Source organism: Zalophus californianus, chromosome 15 (assembly GCF_009762305.2).
Source record: "Zalophus californianus isolate mZalCal1 chromosome 15, mZalCal1.pri.v2, whole genome shotgun sequence".
NCBI classification, from domain to species: Eukaryota; Metazoa; Chordata; class Mammalia; order Carnivora; family Otariidae; genus Zalophus; species Zalophus californianus.
The window spans coordinates 7,482,360-7,499,553 of record NC_045609.1 but is presented as its reverse complement, the minus strand read 5'-3'; the positions used below and the strand labels follow the sequence as shown (position 1 = coordinate 7,499,553).

Genomic DNA, 17,194 nt, shown 5'->3' with positions numbered 1-17,194 from the left:
TAAACTTACCACAAGGAGGCCCTTACAGTGACCAGAAACCTGTCCTCTACCCAGAGTATTCATACTCTTTTTCCACATGAGTATTAATCTGATTTGGTTGAATTAGTACTTGGTTGAATACAGAATTATACAGTAGTAATATAAAACAGATCAACCTGAAGATATTTCATCTAGGTCACAAGGAGGCTCAATAAACACTCCTGCACCACAGGAGAGAAGACATGTCTGGTGACTGCACTGCTCATTTTCCAGATTCTCCATCTCTCTCAATGCAAAATTTACACCCGTCATTCTGTTTTCCATCACCCACTGCATTTTCTGTAGATGTGTATTATCACTGACTAAGCCGTATCAAGCTGTTGCTCTCATGGATCTGTGATGTTACATATCCTTCCAACTGTGTCCTGCCCAACCATGAGAAGACACATTTATTTCCCTATTTTCAAGTTCTTAAATAGTACTTCTGACAGCTCCATATATCTATAATTGTAATAGAAACTATAAAGAAGCAGTTTGGTTTCTCTGTATTTTTTGTAGATACTGATACTGATTTAATAATTCTGAACAGAATATAAACACTACAACAGTCCAACTGGACACAACTCAGTACTGCAAAATGTAAATATATACATCGGTTCAAGGCAAATTGCTAAAAGTTAACCACTTAGAAAAACAACTTATGGCTAAGCTCATATAAGGACACAGATAGGCTCATACTTAGACAACTATTATGAAAGGATTCTACATTTGCATAATGCTTTACAAAGTGCTCTCCCACTCATGATAATATTAATTCTCATCAAATATTTAAATTCAAAGTCTGCAAGAAAGAGATTTCTATAAGAGGATAAAGGAAATAATCCAAAATTTTAAACTTTAAAAGCCATTAAATTTTCTACTGATGTTTATAGTTAATTTTTCATACATATATATTTTTGCTTTGAAATGAGAAAATATATTAAGACTATACAACAGACACAAATTCCTTCTCTCATAAAATATATCATGCACTCTTAGGTTATATACATGTATTAAAATTATTTAAATCAGCCTTGAGAAATACAGTTTTGAGCTGAATAATAATTACACTTAGAAAATTATGCAAGTTTATAAAAGAGACAAAGTCAGGCTTTGGTTTGCCCAGTGATTTCTGTCCAGATCCTGGGGTACCAAATACCTCTTCAAATGCTTAGTATACTTATGCCCCATTATAAACTGTTCTATGTAAAAAATAGATGGTTATCAGTTATCTCTACCTTTGGATGAATAAATTTAAGTGAATGAATCCACTTGAGGATCTAAACCTAATCCCCAATTGTGAAATAAAAGACAAAAACCATAGTGTAACGGAATCCGGGAATTAACTTGGTAAGAAGCATTAAAAGGAGTCCATGATATCCTATCACATACACCTGATCATGTCAAAGGTTATTTCTTATCAAATGAGTTGTATCCCACTGAGGTCCATTAAACAAACAAAAAGCAGTTATAGAGCACCAACATAATAAAAATAAAGTTTACATCACAAAGCACATCATTTTCTAAGATTTAGAAGTCTTCTCTAAATGAAAATACAGCATGAATACATCAATATTTGAAACAGAAGATTAAGAGTTCTTACCTTACTACATCATCAATATTGTTCCTGTATACGCCTTCAAGTCTTTCTGCAGGAAACCCCATAGCAATAATGTTGGGATAAATATCTGAGTACTTAAGTTAAGGAAATATCTGAAATATACAACAATGCAAACTACATGTATGTGTTGTAAAACATCAGCTGATTATAAAAATTACTATACCTATGCTAGTAAAAGGTTGTCAAATGTATTTTTTATAAACTATCATGTGTAATTAAGAAACACAGGTAAATACATTAATTCCAAAATAAGTCCTCAAAATAATTATACGGCAAAATAATTTTCAAATCTCTCTACCTATTACATTAAAAGGGCCCTTAAGGAAAAAAGTAGCTTCCACGTTTACAGTATTTAGGCATGTATACATGAAAGACAAAAACCACAGACTTTATAAATCAGAACTGAAGTTACCCTGGGACAAAAACCAAGTATCAAAATAAAAACAAAAACAGCTCCACAACTTCTCATTTCTCATGGTTACAAAAGGCACCACAGCACAGAGAAAAGTAGATAACAATCAACAGTTAGGAAGCCAGATTTAAGACCTGGCTATGCCTCCATCCAGTTGTATAATTTGGACACGTGACTTAACCTTTTCAGGCTTCAATTTCCTATTCCACACAATTAGGCTGAGGCAACCACAGTGATCTCTTCCAAGTCCTTGGTATTTGTGACTTGGTAATACTGAACTTAGGTAGAAACTTATTCTCATTTACCATCAAGGTGGTCAACATATAGCATGCCATTCTATTCACTTATGTTACACACTATAGTTGGCATAAAAACAAACTTCTGTGCTCCAGAAGAATCTGTACCAAACTAAAAAAAAAAAAAAAAAAAAAACAACAACACAAGAAAACCACAAAAAAACCACCAACCAATCTACATTTCTATGCATTTGTCGACCATGGCAGTGCTCATTTCTTCTTAAGCGCCATTATTCCTTTCTCTAATCTCATGATTTTTCTGACATGGACCTTCCAAAAACAGCCAAGCTAATCTGCCTCAAGCCTCCCTTCAACACCATCCCTGAAGTTCTCTGCCTGCGTACTCCTGGACACCATTTGTTCTTCAAGTACAATCCAAAATTCCCCATATCCAGTGCCTTTTTCTAGATCTTTTTTCTTCACTTTCTGCTGCTTTCACATTACTGAGTTGATTTCAGTATTATTTTCAATCCAAAAATAATTATCAAGTTACTAAAAGCTTTTATTTTAGAATTATTTTTTTAAAATGGTTTTATCCATAGTTTTACCACACACTGATTGGACAGACCTAAAAATATTTTAAGGAAAAAAAAAAAAACCACAGGGGTGCCTGGGTGGCTCAGTCTTAACAAACTGCCTTGGCCTTTGGTTCAAGTCATGATCCCAGGGTCCTGGGATTGAGCCCCGCGTCAGGCTCCCTGCTCAGTGGGGAGTCTGCTTCTCCTTCTCCCTCTGCCCTGCTCATGCTCTTTCTCTCTCTCAGTCTTGATCTCTCTCTAATAAAATTTAAAAAATAAAAACATCTAATAAAAAAAATAGACCACACACAACAGCATATACAGTATGCTGCTACCTTTTGTATAAAAAATATTTTCTTTTTGGATAAAATAAATAACATTTACACATACATTTGCTTGAATTTGAACTTCTCAACACACGTGCATTTGCACACACACACACATAAATGATAACTGAGAAACTAATAAAAATGTTTGCTAAATAGAGAAGGGGTGGCAAAGGGGAGAAACATACACTAAAAACAGCAACAAACAAATAAACCCAATTAATTATCAAATTGATAACCAGGAAATAGGGTTTATTTCCCTGGGGTTATGTGGACATTGCAGTTTACTGTACTTCTTGGTAGGAAGCACTCTAAGAACAAAAAGAACTACAAAGAGGGGCGCCTGGATGGCTCAGTTGGTTACACATCTACCTTCAGCTCAGGTCACAATCCCGGGGACCTGAGATCTAGCCCTGTACTGGGCTCCCCCCTGCTCAGCAGGGAAGTCTGCTTCTTCCCCTCCCCCTACTTGTGCTCTCCCTCACGCTCACTCACTCTTCCAAATAAATAAAATCTTTAAAAAAAAGAAAAAAGTACTACAAAGAAATTTTAAACTTCTGAGAGTTCATTTTTACTAATATCAGTATTGATATCCTCAAGCTTTTTTCTTTATATTGTAGAAAAAAAATAAAATTTTACCAATGATTTTAAGATTCATGATTACAGGTATAAAATCAAGAAATCAAGTAAAAACATTAATTAAAAATATCAATATGAACTCATGTTTATAAAAATCTATGTTCTCTAGGTCTTTTCACTGAAATGGCCTAAAAGCATATCAATCTTAGCAGCAAACAATCCCGGGATGGACCCAGATTTCATCTCTAATATGTAATACATTAAAAGGTACTTAACCCCTTAGAACAACAGTTGGTGCCAGGTCTGGGGCAGGAAGGTACAAGATGAGTCTGGGATATCTTTCTGTGCCAGAAGACAAGGAAGGTATTCAGAGATTAATGGTCTTTATCAGACAGATACAGGAGCTAAAATGAAGGACATCCCAGGGCCTAAAGTTGTTAACAATCTGAGTATCAAAGAAAAAATGTAAATGGTAGTAAATTAAAACACCCTAAATGAAATCAAAACCCTTGAGTCTATATAAAGACATTCAAAAGAAAAAAAGAACAAAATATTTTTCATTTATCACCTTTTGAAGTGGCTATTAGAATAGTTCTTTCTTTACTTTGAAAGTAGGTAAAGGGGGAAATTAAGTATTTAATGCTACTTTTCTGAAGGTTCTGTATTTCAGGGCAACCAAATAGCCCCATTTCATACAGTAAAGATCTACTTTACAGAAAAACAACAGTTAGGGATGCCTTGGTGGCTCAGTCGTTAAGCGTCTGCCTTTGGCTCAGGTCGTGATCCCGGGGTCCTGGGATCGAGTCCCACATCGGGCTCCTTGCTCGGTGAGGAGCCTGTTTCTCCCTCTCCCTCTACTGCTCCCCCTGCTTGTGCTCTCTCTCTCTCTCTCTGACAAATAAATAAATAAATAAATCTTAAAAAAAAAAAAAAAGAAAAAGAAAAACATCAGTTAATAAACACAAAAGAACAGAACTTTAAAAATCATATTTTGCAAACCCTAATACATTTATTGATTTAAGCAAGGATCAACTGGTTCTAAACCAAGAGGTGAGTGAATGATGAAGAACTGAACTTTCTTAGAGAGCCAAAGTAACACCAGACAAAATACTTTCTGATGTAAGAAAACCAATATAATTGAACAGCGGGCAGAAAAGAGCGCCACCACCCAATTTCAGTGGTCAATCTAAGCATCACCAAGAAAGTTGAGATCCTATAACTTCCGATGTGATACAATATGAAGGACATAGCATCATCTATGATAGCCAAGGTATCTTCAACCTGAGAATCCACCAACTATTTAGATATGTTTTAATTTACAGTAAATACAAGAGATAGAAAAACAAGCTAAATGACATGAGAATAAACTGGACAAATTCAAAAGGTCTGAAGCACCTGACCCAGTCTCTGCTCAAATGTCTTTTTAAAAGGCAAGGAGAGGAGGGATGGGTAGCTATCCTTGATTTAAGAAGACTTAAGGGTTCTAAGAGCCAAGTTCAAAGGTACAATGCTATTCTGGATATTTTTCTAAATAAACCAGCCATAGGGATCATTTTTGAGCCAACCAGAGATATTTGAATATGATCTGGGCATTATATGAGACGAAAATTTACTGAAATGGAAGAACAGACATTACTGACTAAAAAAAAAAAGGTTTCAAGAGAGAATACACAGCATTATGCCATACTGACATAAGAATGCATATATACCCACTTGCATATATGTAGACAAAAAAATTACAAACTAAGGTACTAAAAGTAATCATCTCTAAGTGGTGGGAATATATATTTTTCTCATTTTTGTTTTATATTTTCTGTTGCTGATACAATGCACCTGCACGATTTCTCTAATAGATTTTTAAAAGTTGTTTTATAATTATCTCCAAGTCTATTTACTAAGTGTCATGACAAAATATTGTCTTGTCCTGCATAACTTAAATTCAGCTCTGTATGTAGTTTAAAAAAATGCTGAATTTGTCAAAATGTATATACGTATATACACATATATACACATATATAATGAAAAAAGACTTAAGCAGCATTCACTACGTGGCAATTTTTGTCACTTTAAGAATATAAAAACTCACCCCCAACCTCAAAGGGTTCTTTTACTACAGAGGCTCCAAAACCATCAGGATTATCATTTTTAACATTACAAATAATCGCTGTCATCTATTATTCTCACATAAGAAAGTAGTTCCACCTAAAAACATAGCTCAATTCAAAGAGCTATGTTCAATTATCAAAATGTTTTAGGTATTATGTCCACTCATGAGAAAAAAAAAAAGAGACTGGAGACTCAAATCAAGCCTGTAGCAATATTAATTCCTGAAGGTGAATAAACTTTACTTTGTGACGCCGTCTTGGGAACACACAGAAAACAAATGAGGCAGCCGTGGGACCCAAAGCAGTGGCAGATGCCACCAATCCAGAATTCCTACCTAAAAATTATAAATAGATGCGTCAAAAATATAAATTGAATTTTTCTGAGCAATGCAACAGAAAAATATTTTTTATTCAAAGAAATAATAATTACTGCTACTAACAAACTTTCCAACTGGATCCTTAATTTCAGTGACGATGCTAGTAAGATTTTTAGTCTTACAGAAAAGCACAGTAGTACAAAGTCCCTTGAAATGCAGTCATTTTAACCAGGACTAATGGCAAATGTATCCTTGCACTATGAATACTAACTAATAAAGTAAATATGGTTGCATAGGACTTGGTTAACTTACTTAAACAAAACCATTTGTCTCTATACATAAATGGGGAGGTTATATACTCATTAAACTCAGTTGGCCCCCTCTTTCATTCACTTAATTATTCAAACACATAGTGAACATTCTGTGCAAGGGGCACTGAGAGCAGAGGCTAAGTAAGCAGACTACCACACTGCAAGAGTCCCCACTCTATCAGGGAAGACAGACACACGGACGTGCAACGGTGCCACAGGCTCTACTGAATATAAGACCCAGATATTTTAAGAGATAGAGAGAGAGGGATTAATTCTGCAGGGGCACAGATAAAGCTTCACAAAGTAGGTGATATGTTAGATAATCCTTAAGAAGTAAGTCAGACATCAGTAGACAGAAGAACAAATAAGAGCAATTAGAACACTCCTGGTAGAGGACAGAACAGGGATATGGAAATACATACAACATCGGGAAAAAGCAAGCAATCCAGTGCAGTTCACAGACACTGAGCTGTACGGAGAAAGCAGGACAGAAGCCTGGATTTAGTTTTAAGGATGCTGTGGCAGGGAGTTCAATTTAACCAGACACATAAGGAGACAAAGGCCAGAATCAGCGTGGTGGTCTCTGTTTACAGAGCAACAACCCAATCCTTCTTTTACATAGAATCTAGGCATTCAGTCTTTTGAAGATTTCACTTTCCAAGATACTCACCTTCCTTATTCATAGTTTGAGATTTTACCCAAGACTTTAGCATTCATCATAAGTTAGAAAGATGCAGAGAACATATGCCACAGTACGGGAAATACATTCCCATTTAATCCTAACGACCCTACAGAGTAACAGTCCCATTTCATGAATGACAAAATTGAGGGTCAAAAAGACAGTGATTTGCACTAAGTTCCACAGCCAGTAAGTACTGAGTTATGATTCAAACCAGTTAGGTACATAACCCAAAGCCAGGCTTCTAATACCATGCTGCCTCATAAAAGATTAAGATTTCTTATATTTCCACATCAATAATAAAAATATAAAATTTTCAAAGGAAGCAAGTTCAAATGAAAGTGAATCTACTAATCAAATGTTAAAACTGAAAAACTTCTAAAAGACAATACAAAAATCACTGGCATTTCCAAAACTGATGTCAGCAATTAATGAGTACTAAATTGTAAGACAAATATTTCTTATGCCAAACATTACACCAATACATGTCTTTCTAATATGACTTTTTTGCTTCCCAATGTTAAAATTTCTGACATACTTTTTTAGACAATTTAAACCAAATAAAAATAACTGAGAAAACTATATATATATGATTTCTAATACAGAACAGCCTTCACCTGCACTTACCGGGTGTACTTTTGAATAACAAGCAGAGGGTTTAATATGAAATCTTATCTAACGACTTACAAATGCTGCGCATAAAGAATTATACTAACTAGGTCACTGAAGGAAGCCAAATATTTTTGCCATCTAGTGATCTACAAAAAGAACATACGCTCCAGAGCCAAGCTGCCTGGATTTGAACTCTATCTTCACTTACTAAGTAATCTTTTGCAAGTTACCTATCTTCAGTTCCCTGTGTAAAATGGGACTAGTAAAAGTACTTATCACATAGGGTTGTGATAAGGATTAAATGCACTAATATACGGAAAACGACTAGAACAGAAATGACAGTTGTCTATGAGTTGAACAAATGGGACAGACCTAGCCCATAAGGGCTCACTCTAACTCTTTGGGTTTTTTTTTTCCAGTGACACTGACAATTGAATAACCTAATCCTTCTAAAGAGCATCAAAGCCTAACAGAAACCTTAACTGTTTGAAATCTTGACTGTATCAGTTTGCCTTTTAAGTATTTAACTTAAGAACAAATGCAAAATATTCCCAAATTTCCCAAAGGGAGGGAAACAAAAGCCTTCCTTCCCCACGTTATCAGTGGCTACATGCAGTAAGTAGAGAGAGAGAAGAAATGCACCTGTGCACGCATTGCACCTTCTGTCAGACCTAAGCTGGATAGCCACCACTGCCACCGGAGATCTGCAGGCACAACACATGACTTTCAGTAGACGTACATACATGACTTTCGCCCCACCTTGGAGCCAACATGTTCAACTTGTTTTGTTTTAATTAAGGTATAATTTACGTACAATAAAATATAAAGTCTTAAGTGATTTGTTGATGAGTTTTGATAATCATATATATTATGATGGACAGTCTTGATTCAAGTGCTGCAACGATCCCACCTCAACCACTGAATACTGACCGCGAGAAAGAAAATAATAAATGGTAATTAAGTTCTAAAGCCTGTCCACAGAAGTCAATTTCACCAATAATATAACTGACCTACTATAAAATAATGTGGCTACTATATGAGCTAAATAAATTTTTACTGGTTGTTCTAAGCATCCAATCCTCACTGAAAACACGAAGTATGTTTTAAGTTACACCTAATTAACAAAACGCCTTTAGAAAAACATGTGAGCCGAGATTTCATATTTGCCTTGTCTCAAAATTTTACTTGAACCTAAATTAGTGTGGTTTACACTACAAATTTAACCAGAATTTTCAAAGAGAGGATAATAACCAAAAATAGCTCCTTATGCCTTATCATGTGTTCCTGAATAGAGACAGTCTTATTTTAAGTATAATTATTGAAAATAAAGCAGTCCTGAAGTTTCTTTGTAGTACTACTCAACATAATATATAGATATACTTATCCCCAAATAACTTAGAAACTAAAATACCAGTATACAGTACTAGTATTCAAACCATTAACACTTTTTTCCTGCCATTAATTAAGAAAAATTATTTCCACAGATCACATATAAGCTATTTTAAAAATTCTAGTTAGTTGGAAGTTAACAATATAGAGCTGTAACATACATGGAACACGAATGGCAAATAGAAAGTGATATACAGATTTACAAAGGTAGTGATCAAAAAGCATCAAAAGCAAATCTGAAGTCGCCTGGCTCACGAGAGGAAAGGACCCTAAGCTAAATCAGCAGCAGGAGTGAAGGAATAAAGTCACTAACAAGAAAAAACAAGAAGAATTGAAAGCTAGTTAGCAAATACCAGGATTTCACCATTTAATTCTATTTTCCAGGAATTTCTGGAGCTTTTCTCCTGCTTTATGTCAGTGCTATCAACCAACAGATGCTTAAGGATCAGGTGAGAGGAAAAAAAATTCAGCCACTGATTCATAAGCTACATCAGGTCTACATTTTTTTTCCAACAAATTTTTAACAAGTTTAAATTTAACAAATAGTTTCCATGTATGTCACAGTTATATCCATATTATCAACTTTACTAATCAAATTATGCTTTAAATAACTGCCACTCGCATACACTTATATGAGAGTCTCATTTAATGAAAGATTTTATATTTACTAGATTTTATTTTTCTCTATCAAATGTGTAAAATGTTTGTATCTGGTTTCTAAATTGAAGATTCATATTGGTAGGAAAGCAGAAATAGGAGTTTGCTGAATTTTCCAGCTGATAAAGTGCTAATTACTCATTATTTGAGAACAATTTGTCCTAACATATAAAGCATATAATCATTCCTGTACAGAGCAAATTAACGCAGCCTAAAATCTCATTTTCTAATGTGAAAAGGGTACATAAGTACCAAAGCTTGAACTACAGAAATATTAAAAGAAAGAATGCTCCAAAAACTGGGGATTTTTTTAAGAATAAAGTATAGTGATTAGAAACAGCACAGGACCCAGGAATATTTAAATATTTTCCTAGGTGCCAAGCCCTGCACTAAAATATTTAATGCATAATGTCATCTAATATATAGAAGACCAAAGTTCCATTCTCAGCTTTGCAACTTAAAAGCCTATGACTGCAGGTAAGTTACTAAATCTCTGGGCCTCAAATATTTTTGTTTTCTGCAAAATAATGATCCTGACACCTGTTGTAACTTCTTTACTAGTTGTTTCAAGGATCAAATGAGGTATCTGGACATATCTTTAAATCTATAAACTGCAAAGAGCTATTAAAATTGTAAGAAGTTGTTATGATTTGAGGTTGCATGGGCTAGAAATGTCTTGTTATTTAATTTTAGTTTAAATGTCTCATTACAAGGCAACTCAATATGATGTTTTTATACACAAATTATAAAAGAAAAGAATTCCAATATATTCACTTAAACTCACTTTAGCATAAATTTTAGGTTCCTTTTAACACTTCTAAATTAACTGCCCATAGTGCCAAACCAGAAAGGAAAACTGACTGCCAAGTAATTTATGAGCTCTACTGGAGCCTTCTACTCCTCCAAACAATCAGGACCTCACATCTTTCTCTCAAATTGTTACATTATACCAACTTGCCTTGACAGAAAAGTTTACACATATTTCTGCTCTGAAATGAAGTTTAGATCTCACTTTCTAGAGTTCTTCTTTTTGTTGTTGTTTTGTTTGTTTGTTTTAACTAGGCTCCATGCCCAGCGTGGGACTTGAACTCATAACCCTGAGTTTAAGGGTCCCATGCTCTACCAACTGAGCCAGCCAGGCGCCCTTACATCTCACTTTCTAAAGGAAAATATCACATTCTTCAAAGGTAACATCAAGAATTGCTAGCAATTCTTCTACTTAGTAGCAATAGCATAAATTGGTTCATTTGGCAAGAAATCCGCAATCTGTAACAAAGAGCTATGAAATTGTTTTACCTTTTATTCTAGAAACCCCACTCTAACAATGTACTCTAAGAAAACAAAGTAAACTAGACAAAGATATCCACAATAGCACTGCTTATAAAGGAAAGAAATGGAAATAATCCTAACACAGTACAGTAAGCAATGCATGATATTTAGCCCAAAGAAATGTTAACTATATAGCTTTAAAAAATGACAAGTATCCACTGACAGATAAAAATTAAATTGTGAACAAATATCTAAGTATGTAATTATGAGCATATGTACATTAACAAAGAAAGATAATTTCCAATGACAAACACCTGACATAGAATTAACTTTTCCTTTGTTTAAACTGAAGATTACACAGTTTTAAACAAATACTTTTTAAAGCAACAATCAAGGCCCTCTGAACTTTATTTAAATGTAAGCAAATGAGAACCACAGAAAAATATCTTATCAAGTCACTGATAATGCTAGCAATCCTCTAAAATCCAAAGTACAATTTTTTGTGTGGAAGAGCTGAAGGATTATTCCCCTCAACAAATTTAATCGATTTTTCTTCAGAGCTGTTATGAAATAATGTATCTACAACTGTTCAAACCTACATCTGTGAACCTCTAAAAATTTAAGTTGCCCAACTAACTGGTTTTAACGAGCATAAGAAACAATTACCTTCTTCCTAGGTCTCTGGATGAATACGATAAGGCTGATTTCCTGTTTCAGAACTCTGCTGCTGTTAAAATACACACACGCACACCCCACCCCACCCCCATGGTTCTGCTCCCACTAACAAACATCTCAGACTCACCACCAACGACAAATCAAATAAAATATGGCTTAACTTACAAAACAACTTTCAGAAAGATCGTCAGTTCAACATGCATTAGACGTACTTGTCAGCATTGTATACCTGAACTAAGCCAAATGCTAACTCTAATTTTCTACAGCAAAATCATAATAAAGTATATGAAAAATAAGGAAAGTTAAAATTGTAACATTGATCCAGCATCACTATAAAGTACATAAGAGTGTATCTTTTATGCTCTAATCTTTCTATTCAGTGTTAGGTTTATGTTACTTCTGTAGTTCATTCCATTATAAAAGCCAAGCTTTTTAATCATCGATTTTACCAGAGATAACTATCTAAAACACCAGGTTTGGACTGCTCCGTAAGGCCACTATTTTTATAGACAAAAAGACATTCAAACAGGTAAGACAGAAAGGATGACAAGCGATGTATCAATAGTTTGAGAACAAAGGGCTAGCAGTATTTAGTGCAAATTCACTCAGTATTAGTAAACTGCATTCAAAAAAATAAATAAATAACAGATTCCAACATTTCCAACTGTATTGATCAAAATTTAGATGCAGCCATGTACTAATTTCCTAATATTCGAAAACCACTACACACACCAGGTACTAAGAAAAAAAAGTTCTAATACAAAATGTGTCTCCAGCAAGTGGGTTTTCATTTTCCTACTAATTAAGCTAAAACTGTAAAATTTTTAAATTTACTTCTAACAATCAAATTTACTTTTCAATGAAAGCACTGCTAATTTGAACCATTTTAATGGAAGAAAGCTCCAAACGAGTGTGTGCTAGACTGCCTCATTTTATATTTGGCTTTAATATAATAAAACCAGGCCTCTTTATCTAAGCCAGGAAATCTTTTAGAAATGACTTTTTTTTTCCCCAAATGGCAAAAATAGTTTTGCCTAACTGCTGTATTTTAATCCTGGATAAGAATAATATAAACTTGAAATACAGGTCTATTTTAAAATATGAAGGCACACATATTGGCATTCATTACTACATTAGTTAAGAATCATATTACTGATTTTTATTATAATTGCCTTGTTCTAATACTGAAAAATATGATTCATATTCCCACTGAGGGCATTTTTATCATTATATCAACTTTATAATCACTTGAATAAGTGGATTATCAAAAAAAAAACCTGAAATTACATATACTAAAATACTAGTCAAAACTCATATTTTAAATCTTAATAATATGCAATTTTTAAACATACTAAAAAATATGAGAGCAAGTCTACATTGCTTGGTTTGAAAAGGTAATACTCTTAATTTTAGTCAGCTACCCATAAATGCTTGTTCCTGAAGCAATATCATTTTAGTATAAATCCAATTATCACAACTGGGGAAAAAAAGCACAATTACTGATCACAATTAGTTGTGGAATCTTCGTATGCAAAGGAGAACACACTAAAATCTTGGAAAATAATTAAGCTGAAACATGAAAGATAAAACTAAGGAGTCAACTCTGTCAACCAATAAACAAACTTTTTAAAAACATAAAAGTTCAACATATAGAAAAACAAAAATACCAACAGTTAGATGGGAGGGACAGAAATGAAAACAAGGGAAAGGAGCTCTGAACACCTCACACCCTTTAAAAACTAATAGGTAAACAAAACAGGTAAAGACTTTCAGTATTTGGATAAAAATCTCACCTACATATGTGCTGCCTCACTTAATGTAAGAGAGAGAATTTATGTACACATTATCTGTCTATCCAAAAAGGCACCATTCTTTTCATGGTCTAGAGCTCAGACCTGAACAAATTCTATAAAGTGATGCTAGTAAAACAATCTACTTTCATCAGACATGAATTTGAAATTGGTAAGACGTTTCTTACACAAAAAATAGAGGCCCTAAACACAAAGTCAGATGTGAGAACATAAATTCAAAATCCTATCTAAACTGAAATATTATGCCTGATCATATTAATCATTTGGCATGGTAACAAACTTCTCAATAAAAAAGTCAATATAATAAATAAAACAAAGTAGATTAAAACTACTCAGACCCTATTAAGTCCAACATGCAATTTTAAAGACATCTATGCAACCTGGCAACACCCAGTCCTTTGAGGGGTGAAAAAGAATTATGGTTACAGAAACAACCTATATATAGTGGCTTAAAATGAAAAAGCAAAATTTCAAATGGGGAAACTCATTTACTAGCAGAAAGACAAGAATTGAGTTGTACAGGAAAGCAGAGGACCTGAAAAGTATTTAAAGCAAATAGTTAAGGAATACATATTAAATCAGTTCCCTGATGAAGTTCCGTAATAATGAATTTCTATACGCCAACTGTTAGGAAGATTACAGTTTAAAAATACCAAAATCTCATATAACTTAATATCTCAAGTTAAAACATGATGTTTCCACTTAAATATCCAAATAATTTTGTAAAACTAAATGACTAAAAGCCAGACTTCCATTACATAAGCTTTAGTCCTCAACCAGTAACTTTGCATTTTAGAAAAAAAATATAAACACTGGCATAACCACTAAGTTTTATTATTGCAAAAGCTTAAAACTTGATATTAGTCTTTAAAGACTATCACAGATGATTCCAAAAAACAGAAATGTCAAAACCACTCATATCACTAGATTATCTTAACTTCTTCCTATAGTTGAGTAACAGATGGCAAGCCTTAGTTCTTGGACACTGCACAATAATCACAATCTGTGTGACCTTTTCAGTATTAAAAAGAATCCAAATAGCCTTAATAACCAGCACCTGAGTGTATTTTACAGTATTACCTATAATCCTGATCAGGATGAACAGAAACTAGATATGCAAAACTGCATCATACTTTCGGTATACTGATATTTATTTTACATAAATTTCTGACAACTAGTCCATGAAAACTATCCAGATGTCAGACTGGCTTCTTCAGTTTTCAAAAAACATACATGCGTACATTCACAAAGAATTTTTACCATTACTTTGTTTTCATTAGCACCAACTAAGTATATATCATACCTAGATCAAAATTTCCTTATGTTTAAGTATTGAAACATTTTTATCTCATTTAGAAAAATGTTACTCTAACAAGTAATTTTGTTTAAAAAAGACAAGAGTTTGTTTCGTCCTCAATATTTTTGTTTTAAGTACATGAATTAATACATTTGCTAAGAAAGACATTTAGCTAATGAGGTTAAAATTACCTATTTTAATATCTGACACTTTAAAATCTGACACTAACAAATACAATTTTTGATTATAAGTGAAATGCACAGCAAACCTTCATCAATAAATATCACCAATTACCAAGGCAACTATGCAAATATAAACTGTATCATTCAAAATATGCTCCAGGCAAAAAATGCTCCTTGTTATCATCATGACAAGCCATATCCTGATTAAAGACAGGAAAGTGATAGGGTTATATCCACTTTGATATAAAATGATGTGAAGGTTTATTCAAATCACTTCTATATCCACTTTAACTGCAATACAATTTAATATTCCTACAATAGGAAAAGGAAATTTGACAGATCCGAAGTGTTTAAATGTTATTGTCTTACTCAAATAAGCAAATATGCTTAAATTTTAAATATGTAATAGCTTCCCTAGAAATAACTAAGGGGGAAAAAGTTTCAAGGGTCCAACACTTCAGCTTTTTTTTATGTGTAACAAATTATGATTTTGTGAATCAAAATCATGAAAATCTTTCCTAATTACTTAGGTCATCTTAAATCCACTCTAAAGAAAAATCAGAAAGTAACAGAAAAAAATATTAGCCAAATACTGGAAACAAGTTTAATGTGTAACTACAAGGAAACAACTATTTCTGATACTTCACCATTTAAAATAACTAAGGCAATTATGAGGGGTTCTGGAAACTGTTTAAAAACGCACAAACACCTTTTACGTTCACTACGATGAACTACATTTTAAACTAGATGCACAGGGACAAAACTAGAAGCTAGTAGGAAATATGAAGTTTCAGAAAAGTAGAATAGGCACTTTTTAAAAATTCTCTTTGGTTGTATTTGTATAAAACAAATTTTTTAAAAGAAATTTTCTTAAGTATAGCAAGCAAATGAAGTCTATTATTCACATACTGAAATAAATACCACAAGCCTTACTCAATTAAATTACAGCAATAAATGCCATCTGTTTTCCTTAACAAATTTGAAGCTATCATATAATTAGCAGTCCTAGTTTTAAAATATTTATCAGTATCTCTGGATATCTCCTATAATTTCAAAAAGAAATCATAACATGGAGTTAAAACTTAAATTTCATAAGAATTTTTAAGATAGGCCTGACATTTTATTCTGCTTGTGCAAAGTGAGAGGCAAAGTAAATTGTAAAATCAAGCAAACAGAAAAAAAAAAAATCACAGCAAACAATCTATTCCTAGAACACTTTCGTAATTACGTTTGCCCTAAAAACAAAACAAAATTCAGAATCCACTAAGCTACTCCCCTGACATTTTCTCATATCTGAACTAATCTAAAGCTCCGTCCTAAATTTTTTTTAAAACTTCACATTAATGCAAGTTTTGAAATTAGATAAATAAAGCACTTCAATTCAACAAGCTGACTCAGCAAAGTTAGGATCTAGAAAAGAATGTAACACATGCATCAGAGAACCTTAGAGTCAGCCCTACTTTATCTGGAAAGATAGAAGTTTTTTATAACTTGTCAGAAATTTGCCATTTTACATCAACACATTTAACTCCACCAGATCTGAGTATAACAAAGCAGCTTTAGAATAAAGTGTAAGACTAAAAAAATGCATTAAACAACAAAAAACAAGTACACTGAGGGCAAAGTATCTCTCAACAACTCAACAACTAAATAATTAAAGGAAACAAGCTAAAGATTACTTTAAAAACTATTACCAATATAAAAATGAAAAAAAGTTGTTTTTTTAATAAAGCATATCCATCCTGTTAGAGCAGTTCTAAGTAACATCCTTCTAAATACCTCTGAAGGTGCTTTACACTTACACACTTACTGAAAACATCTTTAGCCTTTTCTAAAAGAAGTTCAAAGCAACACTTTCACAACCAGCCAAATAACACATAAGCCGTTTTGGTTACCAGTGATATCTTTTGTGGACAAACTTCCTACTATAAAGAATGTTGGCCTAGCAGCAGTCAGAAAACCTAGATGTTAAAAGCCTCGCTCCATCATGTATTAGCAAACTGACCTTCTTAAATACCACAGCCTAGAGGCAAAGGTACTGACTTGTATCAAATATTACACTTCTCTTATTACTATGTACCAGACACTTTATACCGTTAAGAAGAGTTTCTCGGGGCGCC

General features: G+C 33.3%; 1 protein-coding gene across 3 annotated transcripts in view; it reads right to left on the bottom strand.

The window, feature by feature from the left end:
* Nucleotides 1-17,194, bottom strand: part of LOC113918774 (phosphatidylinositol 3,4,5-trisphosphate 3-phosphatase and dual-specificity protein phosphatase PTEN-like) — a 66,902-nt gene that overhangs the window by 40,379 nt on the left and 9,329 nt on the right. For all 3 annotated transcript variants that reach the window (XM_027587575.2, XM_027587565.2, XM_027587583.2), the window contains exon 2: nt 1,622-1,706. In XM_027587575.2, coding sequence (XP_027443376.1) covers nt 1,622-1,706 — 85 coding nt within the window. The remainder of the gene's footprint in view (nt 1-1,621; nt 1,707-17,194) is intronic.